Consider the following 20,110-nt stretch of genomic DNA (forward strand, 5'->3'; position numbering starts at 1 on the left):
GTAAACTGAGCCAGCACCATATAGGGTCTTAAAGGTTAAAGCCAATACCTTGAATTGGCCCCAGAAAACTACCGGTAGCCAGTGCAACTCCTTCAGCACTGGAGTGATATGATCTCAGCAGCGGCTGCCTTTAATAAGGTGAGCAGTCGCATTCTGTACCAGTTGCAGTTTCCAGACCGTTTTTGAGGGTAGCCCCACATAAAGCGCGTTACAATAGTCTAGGCAAGAAGAGACCAGGACATGTACCGGAGCAGATGGTTGGGAAGGTAGGGGCATATTCTCCATATCAGATGGAGTTAATATAGTGCCGCCTGGCTCACAGCAGAAACCTGAGCCTCCATAGACAGCTGGGAGTCAAGAATGACCCGCAGACCGTGGACCTGGTCTTTCAGGGGCAATTGTATCCCACTGAGCACCAGGTCGATATCCCCCAATCTTCCCTTGTCTCCCACCAACAGTACCTTGGTTTTATCAGAGTTCAGCTTTAGCTTATTCCTTCCCATCCAGTCACTCACCGACTCCAGGCACTTGGATAGGGTTTCTACAGCCAGTAGCGCTGAAGATTTAAATGATAGATCTGCGTGTCATCCGCATATTGGTGGCATTGCAGGTCGGATCTCCTGATGATATCTCCCAGCGGCTTTATATAAATGGTAAACAGCATCAGGGAGAGGATGGAACCCTGAGGCACCCCACAAGCGAGAGGCCAAGGATCCGAAACCTCATCCCCCAATGCCACTCTCTGGTATCTCTCAGAGAGGAAGGAGCGGAACCACTGTAATACAGTGCTTCCTATACCTAACCTCTCCAGGCGATCCAGAAGGATACTGTGGTCAACGGTGTCAAAAGCCGCTGAGAGATCAAGGAGGATGAGGAGGGTGTATTCGCCTCTGTCCAACGCCCTCCTCATATTGTCCACCAGAGCAACGAAGGCTGTTTCTGTCCCATATCCAGGTCTGAAGCCTGACTGGAATGGATCTAGGTAATCTGCTTTCCCCAAATGTGCTTGTAACTGCTTCACCGCCACCCACTCAACCATCTTACCCAGGAATGGTAAATTTGAGACTGGGCGGAAGTTGTTCAAATTTAGGGGGTCTAAGGAGGGCTTCTTTAAAATTGGTGTTACTATTGCCTCCTTAAGGGCTGATGGCATAAGACCTTCTTCAAGGGTCGCATTTATCACCACCTTGATCCCCTCGCCCAGTCTATCCCTGCAGCTCATAATGAGCCATGACGGGCAAGGATCAAGTAAGCAGGTGGTTGGCTTTAGAGTGGAAAGCACCTTGTCCACTTCATCAGAAGGGAGAAGCCGGAACTGATCCCATTTCACCAAGGCCCCAATGGCTGTGTCTGGTTCATTTACTGAGGCCATAGCATGGAGAATGGTACTCTTAATATGGTTGATTTTATCCACGAAGTGCTTTGCAAACTCATCACAGGAGGCTCTAACATGTTCTGTTGGTTCTGGAGCAACTGGACCGACCAAGCTTCGGATCACTTGGAACAACCTCCTGGGACAGCACTCCGCGGACGCAATAGAGGCAGCATAAAACTCCTTCTTTGCTGCCCCCATTGCCATCCAGTAGGCTGCCGCCGCCATTCTAACCCATACTTGATCGTCCTCAGAGCATGATTTCCGCCATTGGCGCTCTAGCCATCTCACCTCCCACCTTAGGGTTCGCAACCATGGAGAATACCATGGTGCTGTCTGAGTTCTGTTTAGGGGGAGAGGGCGTTTCGGAGCCAACTGGTCTAATGCCTCGGTGATTGCAACATTCCACCCTCTCACCAGGGTCTCAGCAGAATGTCCGTGTGCATGCACACAATAAACTCTCTCAGACCCGCAATAAACTTTGCGGGTCTGGGAGAGTGAAGGCAGAGCATTTCAATAACCCAAGGTTCTTCCACATTATGGCTTTTTAGTGCTATTGAGGCATTGGTCCTCCCCAATCAGTTGGAAGTGGGATTATCACTGTAGTTCCACACTGCACTTAATATTTCCCATTATCATCCTGGAATGCCAGTTCAAATATGAAAGTGGGTGGCACATTATAGGTGACTCTGCTCTCTGGCACAGTACTTCTGAGCAGTCTCAGGTATCCCTGCCCCCATCCACCTTTACAAATTTGAAAATATGAGGAGTGCATAAATAAAATGAAATTAAAAATTAATTGGTAAAACAAAAAAGGCTATTGCCAACTGTTGAACAAATAATAATAGAAGGGATTGTATTCATGTCATGGAAGAAGTGCAAACAGGTAATGGAGAGCATGCAATGCAGAAAGACAGGGCTTCATACTTTCACCAGCTGTGTTATAGACCACTTCTCTGCACCAAATGAGACAATAGCTCTTTGGCAGTCCACCCCTTGTGCTGCAACTGCACTGGAAGTTTAAAAAAAGTGTATTGCTTTAAGACAGTTGTTAAAACCTATATAGAAAAAGAACTTAGTACTGATTTTTGAAAAACACCCTGGGCTGAAAGTCTTTTTAACTAAAGAGTGGGGTATCAGTGAATAAACAAAAGGGGGGAACAGTGGTGAAAGCACGGGAATATAACTGAATGGGAGGAACGTCTTCAGGATTCTCATTATTAACCGTCTTCAGGATTCTCATTATTAACCGAGTGAGTGCCTGTTGTCTGTAACAAAGAAAAAGGCTGTGGAATCCCTCCAAGATAGTCGGTTGGGCTCCTGCAGTGCCCCTGTATCCCAGCTCTGGCTAGATATTCTCAGAACTACCACCCTGAGAAAAGCCAGAACATATCTTTTGTGGCTGCCATAAGGTAGTCCTTTCTTGTCAGTTACAAGATCTGACCAGCCCAAAGTCTATGCTGAGCATTGGCTGTGGAACCACCTGTCTTCAGCTCTGTCTGAAAGGGATTTTTGCTAAAGAAAACATAAAGGCATAGCTTGAATATAGTATCAAAACAGGCCATGCATGCCTTATGTAGGTCTTTGAATTTTTACAGAGTCTACAGAGAGAGTGGTCCTAGGATTATTGAGTTAGAAACATCCCAAAGGTTAATCTCCTGCACTGAGGCAGGCACTCCTATATCCTCCATGCTACTAACAGGTTATCCTATAATATACGCAGAGAGGTTTGCAAAGGCACAGAGGTTTGCAAGTGCAGCCCATCAGCCCCACAGCTGATGTTATATATGATACCCAATGTAAAGCAGGTAGGCGTGGCTTAGAGAAGACAGCATCACGAGCCAAATTCGGACACTTACAGAGACTAATCAAGCCGGTAGGCTAGATGTTCCCTACTGCTGACCTGTATCATTCAGATTAGAGTTTCAGGGGTGGGGGAAGCAAGCAAGTTGTATTGCACCACATGTGCCTGAAGGTTAATGGATACCTCTGGAAAAGAAATCCAAATGGCTCTGGCAAGTGAGCCCTGTAATATACTGCATGAGACATCAGGATCTCAGGTTTATCAGCCAATTTTTTTAGCCTCCAACTGCAAAACCACAACACCTTTACAAAGCTAACTATTTCCAGTCCTTTCCCAAGCAGAGTTACTCACCTTAACCATTGCGACTGCATAGGCTTTGTAGCATACCTTCCAGACAACTGCCTGGGGTTAAAGAGACGCATGTATACTTGTCTACACAAACTATTGTGATGTCCTGATTGCACAAGAATCTTCACCATGCAATTCAATATATGGTACACAACACACTGCATAGCATAGCTCTGCAGGTGTAACTGTGGCAACAAGACAGCACACCCAGCACCAATCTCTTCATTACATTCCCCTTCTCCATCAGGGCCTTCTGCATCATGCACCTTATAGCCACCCTCCCTTTACAAAAAACAATCAAGAAGAATGTCTGACTCCGGGAAATCGGGAGAATTTGGAGAAAGGCAAGGAAAAATATTGGTGCAGGGCAAGATGCTCAGTAAGTGCTGGAATCAGATTTTCCCCTCCATTCTACAGGATGATTGTGAGGCACTAGCCTTGCCTTATGTCCTAGAGAGAATGGAAGAAACATAGAGCTACACTACATGGAGAAATGCCCCACAGAGGCAGCCCTTTTGTTGTAGCTTACAAATGCCAGTGCTTCCCCTTTAAAGGCAAATGCACCCACAGCTGGAAACTCCTCGAAGTTAATGCACCCCCCCATAAGAGCAGCCACGCAAGAGGCTCGTTAAATGTTTCTAGCTGGCAGAAGGCCAGAACCAGAGCTTGTTTGTTCTATATTCCAATAAACAGTCTGTCATGGGCTCTAGGAGCAAAATCATGGGGAAATCTACACTTGTAGCAGGAAGAAAGATGCACAGAGACACAACCCTAGCAGCTTTTTTCCCCTTTGCAACCTAGAAAATATGTAGTGCATATTCTAGCAAGGGGACTTGGTTCTCCTGTGGGGCCTTCTGAACCCCAGGCCAATTGGAAGATGTTTGTAAACAGTGCTGTGCCACAACTTGGGACAAGGCATGGCTACAACAAAGCATTTGTCATCTCCTACACATCTTGGGGACATGGGATCAAACCAAGCCCCTTGGCACACACACGTCCAATCTGGAACGTGAAAAGAAATAAAGAGCGGAGGAACAGTGCCATCCTGCTAAAGATGCAGCAAAGATCAACCTCCATTCTCCATCAGCGGCTCTTCATGCAATAAATATTCACTGTGAAAAGCCAGGTATTATAGAGCAGCAGCACACCTTTTGCCTAGGCAGACTGCAGGTTCCTTGAGATATGGAGTGCCCTGCCTACCCCATGCCTGCTGGCCAACAGACAGGATGAGCCAGTGCAGGGCTAGATAAGTGGGAATGCCTGGAGGGAGGAGGAGGAGAAGAAACCCATGCTGTGCCTGGTGCTTTAAATGTTTGGCCTGGCTTTGGAAGGAGAGCACGTGACTTTCTGCTTGAGGAAGCAGCAGTCGCTCTGGCAGCTTCCAGCGGGAGATGGAGGAGGAGTAGGTTGTGGGGGAAGGGAAGGGGAAGGAAAGGAAAGGGGGTTGTTTAGAAGCAGAGGCTGCTGCAACCAGGGAAGTAGATTCAAGCAGACAACAGGTAGCAGGTAATGAGGGAATGTGAGACAGTCATGGATCCATATCAGAGTAGGCTGCTGTGTGCTGAGAGACATACTGCAATGCCCCATGCCTACTGGAGGAACTTGACGCATGCTTACTAAATCTGGGCCAAACTGGTGTGTCACTGCGAGATAGAGCAGTTGGACATTATCAGGCCACCCATGTTACCTCAGCTCAGGATACAACACATTATATGAATAATGTACAGATCCTCACAGAGTCAAGCCACACCACTGTCAGTTATGAGAGGCCATCAGATAAGGCTTGCTCGCAAACTAGGCCTCTGCAATGGAAAGGCTCTTGAACCATTGACTGCATGTGCGAGACACAGCAGGCTGCTCTGCTGAAAGCAACCTAACTTCTCAGTGACACCCACATGATCTGTTTGATTGTGTCAAGCGCTGCTGAAGTGGAGGAGCCATGGGCAGCAATCCTGTCCTAAAGGAAAGGGGTGGGGAATTGGGTTGAACCTGGTCAGGTCAAACATGTCTTTGGAGAAACCAAGGAAGGTGTTCGACCACCACCACTCCACCCTCATAGCATTTAGAGAGATAGCATTACACAAAGCGTACTGATAAGGTAACAGAGAGTCTGCAGAAACCAGAGAGAATCAGTACCCATCATTCCTTGATGTATACTGGTTTATGGGGGACAGCCCTTGTGCTGCCATCAGCTCCCTCTTAATAGCAATCTTTAATACATTATTCATTCCTATTTTCAGATACACCTCATCCCAGATCTTAGCCTTCTCGACTCCTGGCAAAATGGTAATGGGGTGTGACCATTCTTGACTTCACATTTCAGAACTATGGGTACTCAAAGGCAACCATTCTAAAAGCTCTGGAGCAACAGTTGTGGTGCCTATATTGAGGGGCACCCAGAGTTTGCTAAACTTTCTAGCTCTAGAGCAATTCCCAGGCTTATTGGAAAGTTTTCACTCTGAAGGCCCCAAAGTGGAAGGGATGGCTCTGTGAGACTCATGTCAGCACAGAGCTGAGTCCCTGCCAGCTCAACCCATCTATGTTAATCAGCCAGCTAAGTCCTCCTCTTCCCCCATCCCACCTCAAAAGCTATGACACTTGGCAAGGCGAAGAGACCACATCCAACAATGCCAAATAACCATGTGGTCTCAACAGTTTCTTCAAAGAGAGCAGAGCTGAGAGGGTAATAGTCAGTCCCGCCCCTCCATGCATGGGGGGGGAACAACTTCCTCATCCCCTCCCTGGGCCACACAGGTCAAACCAAAAGTGCCAAAACCAGTGAGTCTCACAGTACCTTTGGAGGCAAAGCCTAACCTCACAAAGCTAGTAAAGGTAAAGGTGTCCCCGCACTTGTAGTGCAAGTCGTTTCCGACTCTTAGGGTGACGTCTTGCGATGTTCACTAGGCAGACCATATACATGGGGTGGAATTGCCAGTTCCGTCCCCGGCCTTTCTTTACCCCCCAGCATATGCCGGCTAGACTGAACCCCAATAAACCACATCCTTGAGAACTGTCATGCCATGAAGTACCAGAATTAATTATCCTAAAACTGAAGAGAGGTTTTCAGGTTTCAGAGCCCCTTGTAGATACGAAAGGCATGCTCCTTCTGTCGCACTGAAAAGCAATATCCTTTAGGATAACTACACCTCACTGCTGAATGCAGTCCCCACAGGACAACCCCCCTTCACACAATCAGAGAACAGTATCCACACAGCCACTGCTGTCACACAGAACAGATCCCTCCCACAACTATTTTTGTAATGTTGATCTGGCTACTCTAGCCCGACTCCCCCCCCCATTCCCAGCATTCCTCTTAACCACACAGTGCCCCACTCCCAACCCCTGAAACCCTCCCCCATCAGAAGCATAACTCCAACAGGCATTCACCTCAGCACTGGGCACACCGCTGGAGCCCCCGACTCTTTTACCAACAGATACCAGCTATGAGTGGCAAACAAAATTTCCTGCCGCGAACGCGCGCACACGCACTAATCCCACACCAATGGCAGGTTCCCCTACAGCGAAAAACCAGGGTTCCCGCGCCTCATTCTTGGCTGAAGCCCCGTAATCCCAAAAATGTTGTCCCTGGTTTTTTGGGGGAGGGGGTTGCTGTGGGTTTGTTTTCCGTTTGTTCTTGGTTGCGGAGAGGCCCGGGCAGGGGCAGGGAGGAAGGAGATTCCCCCAGGCTTCGAGAAGAATGTACGCCCCATCTCTTCCTCTCCTCCTTCCCCGCGCGCTCAGACTCACCTGGGCATGCACAGCCTACTGACATCTTCACATGCCCGGCCCGGCGCAGGGGAGGTGCGACGTGCCCGCTCGGCGGGGCCCTGGCATCCGCCGCCCTGGGAGAGACCGCAGCCAAGCCCTTGGGCAAGGCCGCCCCCGATCGCGGGGCCTCCCCGCCGGGAAGCGCAGAAGCCGCAGCAAGCGAAGCAGCCCGATTCCTCTCTTCCTGCGCCCGTCGGCGAGTCCTGGGCTGGACTGGGTTGGGCTGCGTTGGCCTCGCCGTACGCGAGACGATGCGCTCCGATCGGCTCCGAACCCGATCCCGGGGCTGATTAATATGCTAACTGCGCGGGGAAAGGGGAGGAGAGAGAGCTCGAGCTTGTCAAAGTGACCTGAGCCGAGAGCCGAGTCGCGACAGGGAGGGGAGGGCGGAGGGGGAGGGGCAGCCATGTGACGCAGATGGGGAAAAACACACCAATCTCTGCCACAGCAGCCACCCTAGGCGGGCTCGCGCAGGGAGGGGAGGCTGGCAGTCAGGCGCGGCGCTTGCATATGTGTGTGTGCTCGTGTGGAGGCATGTGCTGGCATGTTTGCAGGCGTGCATGTAAGGGTGCATAGACATGGATCACGTGTGTGTATCTTCCTTAGGCTCGAATGGTTGGGGTAACTCATATAAAATCAGAAAGATCATCAAGGGCCAGCCTCTCCCTCCCTTTGCACTGAGGCAGGATTCCTTCTTTAACCAAATCTCTGCTGCAGCTGGCCCAGCCTCTTCATCAGATCCTCCCCAGATTCTATGATTTCTCAAGCCATTTGTCTTCATTGCCCATATACTCTGTACTTTGCCACAAAGCCTGCCACCTACCCTGTAAACTGTGCTAATTAGGTGTGTGGGGACTGGCTGTGATTACTCAATGGCGAAAGAAAGGCACTCTGCAATGCTCAGGAGCACATTTCTTTATCATTGCTTCATATTTCCCAGGACTCAGCTCTGATTATTGCAAGTAAATTTCACGGCTGGGCATGGATTAAATTTGCCATATCAAAAAAACAAAACACCACCACAAAATACCAAAATCCCTACCTGTGTTCCAAAGTAATTATTCTTAGAGGTAAAATGCAACCTAAATGGCTCTTCCCACCACTTAATAAGCATGACCTCTTGTTTTTTATTATTAAATAAGAGGCACAGTATCTTGCTGGAAAAGCAGCCTTTGCAATATGCCCTGTTCCAGGGGTGATTGCTCAGGAGTAAGAGGAGTAAGATACTGAACCCTCCATATTTTTTCCTGTACAGGATAAATATATGATGTTTCTTCAAATTTTCTCCACCTGTCTTAATATCCATATCTCTGTCATGTTTCTGATGCTCGTTTCTGAATCTTCTGTTTTTTCTTTGCATCCGATTCAAAAGTAAGCAGCCAACATTTTACACATTTCTCTTTGCTGAGGGCCAATCAGTGTTAAGCAGAGCGGGACTAATACTTCCTGTGTCTTGGATACAATGTTTCTGCTAAGGCAACACAAAATGGCTTTCGCCTTTTTATGAGACTGTCTTCTATCATGTAATTTGTGATCTACTGTCATGGCTGGGATCTTTCTCAGCAGAGCTATAACCCAGCCAGTCTTTTCCTATATATTGTACTTACAGGGTATTCTTGTTGAATTTCATACTGCAGTTTACAATCCAGTTCTTTAAATTATTTACTCATTTATTTAATGTACAGTATAACCCATTTTTCCTTTCACAGAACTTAAGACAATTGTCCTCACAATTAACCCTGTGAGGTAGGTTAGACTGAAATGACCCATAGCACTCTCAATCAGTTTTACATCTGAGTGATGTTTAAAATCTGAGTCTCCCCAGCCCTAGTCCAGCACTCTGGTCACTATATCATGCTGGCTGTCATTAAATTACCAATAATAAGTTCAGTCTTAATTAATTTTTATAAATATTAATTTGATTGCAATATTGGTTGTTTGAAGAATTAGTCTTATATCTGCAGCCTCAATCTCTTACATTTTTGGTCATATTTTATATGAATATTCTTATAACTTCATCAAAGCATAAAGAGAAACACACACACCAAAATATGAAGCAGAATTTGAGCTCTTGAGAATCTTTTCAATTGTGAAGACTCTATCTTGAAACTGCAAAATGAAAAATAAGTTAAGTTTTAAAATAAGTTTTAAGTTAATTTCTCTTGCCATTGAATAATGACAGACAGTAGCCCACAAATACAAACATAGGAGGCTAAGCATCTAGTCCACAACATTTGGCTTTCAGGCATGCTTAGCTCTTGGCAATTTCTCTTTACAAATTAAGCCTGATAACCTGCTTCTGACAGTGTCAAGAAAATATCCAGACTGAAAGTAGATTATAATACATAACAGCACAAGCAATACTAGTTCCCTACCAGATTCTCTGAAGTCTGCTTTTAAGATTAAGCAAAATATAGCCAGTCTAAGCACTGCTGGATGCATTTACTATCTTATATTAGGCCACAATCAACATATATTTTTGTTGTAATAGATATTAGAATCATAGAATCATAGAGTTGGAAGGGGCCTTGTAGGCCATTGAGTCCAACCCCCTGCTCACAGCAGGAAATCCACAGCTAGAGCATCTCCCGCAGATAGCTGTCCAGCCTCTGCTTGAAGACATCCAGTGAAGGGGATCCCACCACCTCCCTAGGCAGTCGGTTCCATTGCCGAACTGCCCTTACTGTCAAGAAGTTCCTTCTAATGTCCAATCTGAATCTACGCTTGTTTTTATATTGTACATAGTGTCCACTGCTCAGATTTTAAAAAATTAAGTGGTTTAGATATGCTTTTAAATAAAAAAATGTGCAAATTTTGTTTTGCACCCTCTAATTCTAGCAATGCATACAAGGGTAAGAAAATATTATTTATAATCAGTTTATAATATTTCTCCTTAACTGTGCTTTTTTAAAATGTAAAAGTCTAAACCTTTTTAGCACTTCTTCATAAGTGTTGTATTATTAGTATGAGCAGATTTGTGCAGCTTTTCTGCTCTGCATTTTTTCTAGTTCTGTTTGTTTTCCTAGACCTTTCTTTTCATTCATGCTAACTTATAAGGACCTCTATATAAACCCAGCCCACTTTTTCAACTTTATATAAAAATTACTAGTTACTGTTTCATCTCTATGTATGGATCTCTATGTATGGATATGAAAATTGGATAGTGAAAAAAGCAGATAAGAGAAAAATCAACCCATTTGAAATGTGGTGTTGGAGGAGAGCTTTGCGCATACCATGGACTGTGAAAAAGACAAATAATTGGGTGTTAGAACAAATTAAACCAGAACTTTCACTGGAAGCTAAAATGATGAAACTGAGGTTATCATACTTTGGACACCTAATGAGAAGACATGATTCATTAGAAAAGACAATAATGCTGGGAAAAACAAGGGAGTAGAAAAAGAGGAAGAGCAAACAAGAGATGGATTGATTCCATAAAGGAGGCCACAGACCTGAACTTACAAGATCTGAACAGGGTGGTTCATGACAGATGCTATTGGAGGTCGCTGATTCATAGGGTTGCCATAAGTCATAATCGACTTAAAGGCACATAATAACAACAAAATTGTTTGATCAATTGTTAGGTTGAACTGATGGTGCACCTATGTGTGACGGTAGATCCCCCAGGGCACATTTCTTACTTATAAGGATGTCATGTAACCAACGTAAAACAACAACTAGTTGAACTCCAAGTATTGTATAATCATTACCTTTACTAATATCTCCTGACACAGTTTATCTAACAAAGTGGGGAGGGAAAGTAGTTTTGTGTGATTGTTAAAAAGGGTAGAAGCATGCTCTTCATTATTTTTATTTAACATACTTTTCTCTATATGTTTACAAATCTACCAATTTATTATTTATTTTAATAACTCCATGGCAATGGAAGCCATGAGAACAAGCAAGTGAGGTGTGGCGATTAAAGATGGGTTGCCAACACTGTGCCTATGGGCACAAATGTGCTTACAGAGGACATCCCTATCACCCATGGGATCCCACCCCCTTCCCCTCTTAAATTGGTGTTTTTCAAACTTAATTGCTGGTGGTGGGGAGAGTGAGACTGCATGATTGCAGTGTGTGCATGGTGCTCATAACAGTTTCTCTTGTTTGATAATATGTCCATAGGTTGGCATTCCCTAGATTAGAGTGTCAGAGTAGGGATGGGAAAACAGAGTCAAATTTTTGCTTAGCCTTGAAGTTCACTGGGGGTAACCTTGGGATGGCCACCATAACTCAGCCTAATCTACCTCACAGGGTTGTTGTCAGGATAAAAATGGGGGGGACATTTGAGGAATGGTGGGATATGAATGTAATAATAAATAAGCAAAGTGCAAGGCCTGACATCATCATCATCACAACAACAGTGTTATATTTCCTATGAGGAAATTCTATCTACTTTTTGGGGCTCCTGTGCAAAGCAAATATAGACTTTGGCACAGGATGTATATTGCATACTACTCAACCTAGGATCTGTAGGGCTGCAATATCCTAGCTACGTTTATGAGAGTAAGGGCCACTGAGCACAGTGGGACTTACTGTTGAGAACACATGTTTAGGATTACACTATAACCCTGATGAGTATAGGTACAATCACTGAGCCACATATATAGGTGTGTGGGTGGGTGGATGTGGGAAACAACATAAAAGCATTATTCATTTTCTGTTTTATTATTTGGAGGCTGCATGCTCCCTCTTTTCTGTTACTGAGATGTTTTTCAAGGGGTGAGCACAGCAGTGTGGCCCTAATGCAACCCCAAAGCAAGGCTGTCCATTCTTCTTGTCCAATCTCATATATGTGGATGGTATGGCATACTAGCATAGTATTGACACTGAAAACAGATTTGTGGGAGTAATTGCTAAATCCAGTTGAGGCTGGAGCACACTTACAATGGTGTGGGAATGGCCCCATAGCCTTACAGCTCAGCCTGGAGTTCAGGAACCTCTGTTTGCCCACCTAGGAAAAATGCACTGAAGCAAATATGATGTCATTGCATAGGGGACTCCTGGTGCATGTGTCTGTCAAGGGAACCAGTTGGGATTTTTCCAGCAGTTTTAGCAAAGGGCAAAGAAATCACAGAAGAGATGTCGTGGGAGAAGCTGCTACTAATAAAAACATAAAAACGGCCCCCCACAAAGAACAGAGGGTTCTTGCAGACTGGAGTCAGGTCCTCCATTTCCAAACATGAGCTCATCTTGGCATGCCTGGTAGGAAATGTTGCTTTAACATTGCAACTCCAAGTGTTAAGTGAGTGTGATGATGCGAGGGCGGGGGAAGGAATCCTCATGTCTCTTCAAAACCAAAGACTGGACACAGAATTGTGTTTAAAATCACTCTCATACTGGATCATTTCCCCAAGTTATGCAAAGTTTGCATGTGCAAAAACGGAATATAGTCACTATCTTATCCAGGGATAACCATTATCTGCATACTTGAGGGACACAATATTCTCCAGAGGGCTGAAACATTCTGATCACTTCACAGACAGTCAGGCTCTGTAATAAATTAGGCTTTACCTAACAGCAAGGGCTTCACAGATATAAAGCACATAAACATGAATGGTGATCAGCTGGCAGGCTGCGGGGTGATGAAGAACAAAGGGGCTTCCTGAAAGATCTCTTAAAGAGCAATGTTGGTAGTGAAATATACATGCAGATTCCTTTCTTTGAGGGGAACAAGCTTTTTTTTTTATTACACTACCTAAACTATGGGTACTAATCCTAGTGGGGGTGGGGTAAGTGATCACTTAACCATTACCAAAAAGAGGGCACAAGATGACACAGATTTGCATAACATTTGCACATGTGAATTTATATGCATAGGGTCGTATCCCACAGGAGTAATGTTTGGGATGGGAGTCTTGGACTTTCCTCCTTTGATCAGTATGAGGCAAAAGTTGAGGATGGAATAGAAGAGACCTTGACTTTCAGTAAGGTGGTGCATTGGAAGACTTTGAACCTCTAGCCTAGAAGTGCTTTGCATTTTCATAATATTAATATGAATACTTAAATCACTAGAAGCTGTACAGAGTATATGAAAAATGCAAAAACCTGCTCCTAAAAGTTGGATCTAAAAGAACAAAGAGAAAGGAAGTAATACCCAAAGTATACAGAACTCATTCACAAAAGGAGAGAGCATCACTAATAGAATCTGATAAGCACAAGAAGCCTCACACTCTGATACTAATTCTAGCCAGCCTTACCAATGTAAATGGCACAGAGTTGTCATATATTTCTGTCAATCCAAATAGATAAAGGCACAATAAAAAGCACTTAAATCATGCAATCTGATATCAATACTTACAATACTACTATACTATATAGCAGATAAAGGAGCAAAGTGGTAATACAAGCCTAGAATATGTCTCCAAAAGAGAAACTTGAAAAATAACCCCAGATTTCTCAAAAGATGTAGTGTCTTCCAGTTAGGAGGTTTTAATGTAATGTGCTGAAATCTTCAAAACAATTTAAAATCCCTTATAGAGGTTAATAAGTCTGCCTAATCTGCAAGAAACAAGTCTTTGGGCTGATGGCTTTTGCTTTCAGGCTCAGAAATTTAGAGCAGTGCTAGCATCCCTGCCATGAGCATGTGTGCAGTACAGTAGGGCCCTGCTTTACAGCACTTCGTTTACAGTGTTCCACTAATACAGCGGTTGTGAATTGTAGAAAGGCCCCGCTTTACAGCGCTTGTTCTGCATTTTTTTGCTGCCGGGCACCATTTTGGTCAATGCAAGTCAATGGGATCCACTTTACAGCGGTTTTTGCTTTACAGCGGGGGTCTGGAACGGAACCCGCTGTATAAGCGGGGCCCTACTGTAGAAAACAGGTGTTTGGAGTTGGAATGAGGTGGGCAGGGAAGAAGCTACTGAGGTGGGCAGGGTGGCAGGAGAGGATGCCAGGAGGGATGTGATGAGAGACACAGGAAAGCATCTACAGAGAAATAATTTAAGGGAACATCAAATAGGTTCCATGTAGCCATCCAAAGGACTCATGAGATAATCCAAAGAGGAACAACCCTCATTCTCCTTTATAAACATACTGCTTTTTGACTTGCCAAGTCAAACTGTGGAGGGACTAGTAGTTCATTTCAAAGCATGATAGCTATAATTCTCTCCCAGTTATCCAGGTTATGTCTACTTTGACTTCAGTCCCCCTGCCTTCCATCAATGGTCTTTCAAAACCAGTCCAAAGCCCTGATATTTTGCACTCTTGAAGTACATGAAAGGTTGTCACATAGAGGAGGGCCGGGATCTCTTCTCGGTCGTCCCAGAGTGCAGGACACAGAATAATGGGCTCAAGTTGCAGGAAGGCAGACTTTGACTGGACATCAGGAAAAACTTCCTAACTGTTAGAGCCATACGACAATGGAATCAATTACCTAGAGAGGTAGTGGGCTCTCCGATACTGGAGGCATTCAAGAGGCAGCTGGACAGCCATCTGTCAAGAATGCTTTGATTTGGATTCCTGCATTGTGCAGGGGGCTGGACTTGATGGCCTTATAGGCCCCTTCCAACTCTACTATTCTATGATTCCTTGCAAGTCTTGATACCAAGGTGCAACTGCATAAATGCCCTGTATAAGTGACCTGTTGCAAAACTGTATGATGATGATGATCATCATCAGAGTGAGGGCTAAAAATCTTTCTGCAATGCTCCCTGTTCTTCCTTGCAGCAATAAAAAGACTTATGATCTCTGCACATTGTATTTTTGCTCACTTTATCTGATACATTGTGACTGCGTAGAAATAATGTGTGAGGAAGAAAGAGATAAGCAGGAGGGAAAAGTTAAAACTAGGAATACTTCCTTTTAATGGGTGGCAATGACAGGTGGGTTAGCACTTATTTATTTCTTTTGTCATATCTGTCGTGGTGTCAAACTAAGCTACCAGTGTGCTTCAGCTCCCTCCCACCCACCCCCACCCCTAGTGTCTTGCACTCCAGCGTCATCTCAGAGTCACTGAGATTATTGCATTGTTCAAATAAAGAAGGAAAGGAAGAAACGCACAAAGTGCCTGAGGCCTGTCACTGTAGAAAGCTAACTCAGTACTTTCATAGATGTTTATGTGCAATGTTGCTTGGGGTTAAGGAAGAACCATTACATTTTATTTGAAGCTTTTTAAACAGAAAAGCTGTGGTGTCCAAATATCTGACATAGACACACCCTTCAGAATGAATTCTCAAACTCATCAAAAGGTAACAGAAGCCTTGTGTGTAAGTGTTATCCATCGTGAGGAATAAATAAAGGGGCTTTCACATCTGGATCATTTTGGAACAATTTCCCCTAAATATATTACAAAGTAACACCCATCACAAAGCACTCCAATCCCCAGAGTGGCTTTGTGCCCTCTACCCATGATGCCCTGAAAGCCAGCCAGTAGTTCCTTAGTCGAATAGGCAAGTCTGGGCACAAAGTGCAGATGTGCCACCTATAGACTGAATTACAAAAATACATCTGAAGCATGCTGTTGTATTGCTGATGTTGTGCCCAAGTAGCAGCTGCCTAAAGGGAGGTGTGTCTTTCTCTCTCATTATTAATGTTCTAGAGAAACCTGTTTACATAGGCACTTGATGGCTGAAAGATACTGTTTCTGGCAACCTTCAAATTATTAGCGGTGAGAGTATATGGTTGTTTGAAAATGTTTTTCGATATCCTTAATGTTCTCTTCTTTTACAAGATATTTCATTGCATTACTAATAAAGGTTCTCTTGACCCCCACAATGGCGAAGGGGGGGAATATACTAAGCACAAATTCATTTAGCAGAACCTTACACTGCAGACAGGACAATAAGACAATGTTACTCATTAGGGCAGTAATACCAAGAGGGGCACAACCCTTAAAAACAAACAAACTCAGAGATGGTTGTTTTCTCATTAAACTTTTACTTTATCTAAGCTGCTTGTGTAAATATCAGTATGGCAGATACTCTTTATTAGAAGAGTCACCCTTTATTCTATAATTTTTGTATACAACATGACAGGAAGAAATAAGTCTGTTGACCTATAGAGAACAGATACTCCACAATATTTATTTAATCTAAAAATTTCTATCCTGCTTTGTCCTGTCTACAAGGTGGTTTACAAATAAAAATGAAAAACAATAAATAAAGTACAGAATAATACAGCATCAAGAACTTTAGACAAAGGATGTTCAAAGGAAGGATAGAACTGAAACAGCTGGATTATCATTCATCAATGTGGTTTGTAATGGCTTTTAGTCAAATACAATAAAATGATGATGATGATGTATATAAGTGTGACACATTCATCAAGAAGTCTGTTGCTATCTTTTGGGGGTTAAATTGAGACAATGGATTTCTATCACACTAACTGTGTTAATTAGCTTACCAGTACCAGGATATCTGTGTTATCTATGACTATTTTTTCTCTTACCACCAGAAGTAGTAATGCAATTATCTCAACAATCCTGAGTAAATTATCACCAATCTGCTACTATAAAAATTGTGCCAATTTAATATACATTCCCAGGTCTTATTATTACTGACTGTGATTTTTGAATATCATTGCCATTCAATTCCCACCTTACAATTGTTTCCTTTATATAACTGCCAGCTAAGATTTATTTATTTATTTATTTAATTAATTAATTAAATTTATATACCGCCCCATAGCCGAAGCTCTCTGGGCAGTTCACAACAGTCATACATCAAATACAATAAACCACATCTATAGACAATTTAAAACAACTTTAAAAATTTTTAAATTCTTAAAAAAGTTAAAAAACAATTTTAACACATACTAAAATGCCTGGGAGAAGAGGAGAGTTTTAACCTGGCGCCAAAAAGATAATAATGTTGGCGCCAGGCATACCTCATCAGGAACATTGTTCCATAATTCGGGGGCCACCACTGAAAAGGCCCTTTTTCTTGTTAATACCCTCCGAGCTTCCCTATGAGTAGGCACCCGGAGGAGGGTCTTCGATGTTGAGCGTAGTGTACGGGTAGGTTCATATCGGGAGAGACGTTCCATCAGGTAGTGTGGTCACTTTTTACATCTGACAAAGTGGACTTGAGTTCTTCTGAAGGTGCCACGTGACTATTTGTTGTTTTTATAACAAACAAGCCATCATAAGATTCATTAGAAAAAATACTTCAAAAAATAAAAAGGTCTTAAACATCTTTTCAAAAACAGTCAAAGGTGGGACTAGATGAAGAATGTAGGGCATAGAGTTCCAAAGGTGCAGACCTGCAAGTGAAACAGCCTTTTCCCTGATGACTGCCAGACCAGCCTGTTTTCCAACAAAAGGCCACAGAGTAGGGGTGGTATTCAACCAACGTGTTCTGTTAGCACAAGTATTTTTGCTTGTGCAATGGGGCTTTCCCCCCTTTCTTCCCCCTTGTGCGCCTGGCACACACCCCATATCTGCACTGGAGGGTTGGGGGAACCCCTAGAACCGATTTAGGGAGCACACAGTAATGGGGGGGAAGTCTCATTACAAAGTGGAAATTCTTGCTCTGACAGGACCATGACTTAGTGCTATGTTGGATACAACCCTAGGGCTTCTGAAGCCAAGGCTCAGGCAGATTCCCATGGGCATAGCAGGCTTTCATATACATATAATCTGGTCTCAGACCTTTCAAGGCTTTTAAGATCTAGACCAATATTTAAATAGAGTCTGCAAATGACCTAGTAACCAATGCAATTGATATAAGAATGGGGTAATACCAGCAGACCATCTAATTCCTACTCTCATTCTGCTGGCTGTATTTTGTACCAGTTGAAGTTTATGAAGTTTCTTTAAAAGCAGCTCTGTTTACAGAGCATTACAGTACTCTAGCCTAGAAATAAACATGTGTTTATAAATGAGGCTACATTTGCTTTCTGCACACAAACTAACATAGAACACTGCTGTTGGATGTGCCCTCACTCTGGCATGGACTTTTATCTGCAGCCAGCTGTACCTCTATCTAGAAAAAGCAGACCTTGCTGCAGTTATTCATGCCCTGGTTACATCCCAATTAGACTCTTGTTGTAACCTGCATGGGGCTATCTTTAAAGATGGTTCAGATGCTTCAGCTTTTGCAGAATAAAACCACCTGATTACTTGCAAGGACTAGGTGACCAGAGCATATTCTGCATCAGTTGCACAGGTTGTCAAGTGTGTTTCCAGGCCCAATTGAAAGTGCTGGTGCTTGTCTTAAAAGCTCCAAATGGCTTGCAACAAGGATATTTGAAGGACTGCCTGCATCTGTATGAACCTGCCCAGGCCCTAAGATAGACTGCAGAAGTCCTGCTCAAGGGGCTCGCCATTAAAATGCATCAGGTTGGTGGGGATGAGATAGAGGCTTTTTTGTGACGGCTCCAATCTTATGGAATGCCCACCTGTGACTTATAATGGGCTCCCTCTCTCCCTGCCTAATTTAAACAAGGTTTAAGGGCCTGGATGTTTCAGTCTGCTTTAAACTGAGCATAGAAGCTGCTTTATATTGACTCAGTCATTTGATTCATTTAGCTCAGTACTGTCTGCACTAACTAGTAGCAGCTGTCCAGGATTTTAGGCAGGGGACACTCCCAACGCTAGCTGGAGATGCAAACAGATGATCTACCATTGAGCTGCATGCTAGTCTACATTTTATAAGCAGTTGTGTTAATTTTTGATTTTGTATTGAAATGGAATGTTTGTGCTGCTGCTTCTGTTAATGACATTTTATCCTTTCACTGATTTATTTGTAGCTTAAAAGGAGGAAAGGAAAATCTTGGTTCAGAATTGGAATCTCCCAATGAAAATATTTAGGACTGGCATGTGGTGGATTAATTCATCTTATACTTTTGTATGCTTTGATCCTCTTGTTATTCTTATTATACTGTTAATACTTATTAAGTTAATAAACTGCAAAAAAAGAAAATAGATATGTATAAATACTTTGAGCCCAAGCCTCTGCATCCTGCCCGGGCAGTTCTAAGAGTGCTGAACGATAAACTAATTACCCCCTCGAGGCTTCATTATCGCCATGGTCTCTGTCTGCTTCCTTCCTGGCAGAGCTACAGCTAAACTTGAATCACCACTTAACAACAGCACAGCAGCCCACATGGAAGCCAAGCACACACGAAGCAAAAGTTGTGGGCGGGCACTTCCGGCCTCTAACCGCGGGAAAATGAGGCCATAAAGAGGCGGGGCCAAGTGATGCCAGCTATTATCATGAGTCGGAAGTCGAGTTGTCTACGGTTAAGATGGAACTGAAGCAGAAACCCGTGCCCAACTGCAAAATGTCTTCCTACTTCGCATAATCGTTTTATTGTACTACTGTAATCGTGTAATAAGATTGTCTAATTTGTTTTGTTAGAGGCTGCTTTCGCTCGCTTAGGAAAAGTAGCATACATAACTCACAGCTGTGAGTAAGGAATATGCAGCATTTAATTGAAAGTTGATCAGAAATTATTTTAGCACTGCTTTGTACAGAGATACCAAACAGTAAGGCAGCCTAGCGTGCCATGCAGCCCAATCCTATGTAGGTATAGTCGGACCTACGTCTGAAATCTCACGGTGTTCAGTGGGCTCACTCCTTGGAAAGGACTGATTGAACTTTAGTTCTTGGCATTTGGGCCTATTACAAAAAAAAAGGTTTAAAAAGATAGTTACTGTAATTTTTATTTATTTATTTATTTATTTTATTATACTTGTATACCGCCCCATAGCCGAAGCTCTCTGGGCGGTTTACAGTAACTAAAAATATTAAAACAAATACAATTTAAAACAGATCTTATAAAATTTTAAATTTAAAACACAATTTAAAAATTTAAACAGTATAAAACAGTAAAACTGATCTCCACATCTTTTCCCTCATCAAATACCTTTTTCCCCG

At 43.5% G+C, this 20,110-nt stretch overlaps 1 protein-coding gene across 2 annotated transcripts in view; it reads right to left on the reverse strand.

The window, feature by feature from the left end:
• Positions 1 to 7,653, reverse strand: part of LDB1 (LIM domain binding 1) — an 81,186-nt gene extending 73,533 nt beyond the window's left edge. The window contains exon 1 of one of the 2 annotated variants that reach the window (XM_061636252.1): positions 7,272 to 7,653. In XM_061636252.1, the coding sequence (XP_061492236.1) occupies positions 7,272 to 7,296 (25 nt within the window). In that variant the 5' untranslated portion in view covers positions 7,297 to 7,653. The remainder of the gene's footprint in view (positions 1 to 7,271) is intronic. The other variant, XM_061636251.1, reaches the window with a different exon arrangement.
• Between the last annotated feature and the right edge of the window lie 12,457 nt (positions 7,654 to 20,110).

Source organism: Rhineura floridana, chromosome 7 (assembly GCF_030035675.1).
Source record: "Rhineura floridana isolate rRhiFlo1 chromosome 7, rRhiFlo1.hap2, whole genome shotgun sequence".
NCBI classification, from domain to species: Eukaryota; Metazoa; Chordata; class Lepidosauria; order Squamata; family Rhineuridae; genus Rhineura; species Rhineura floridana.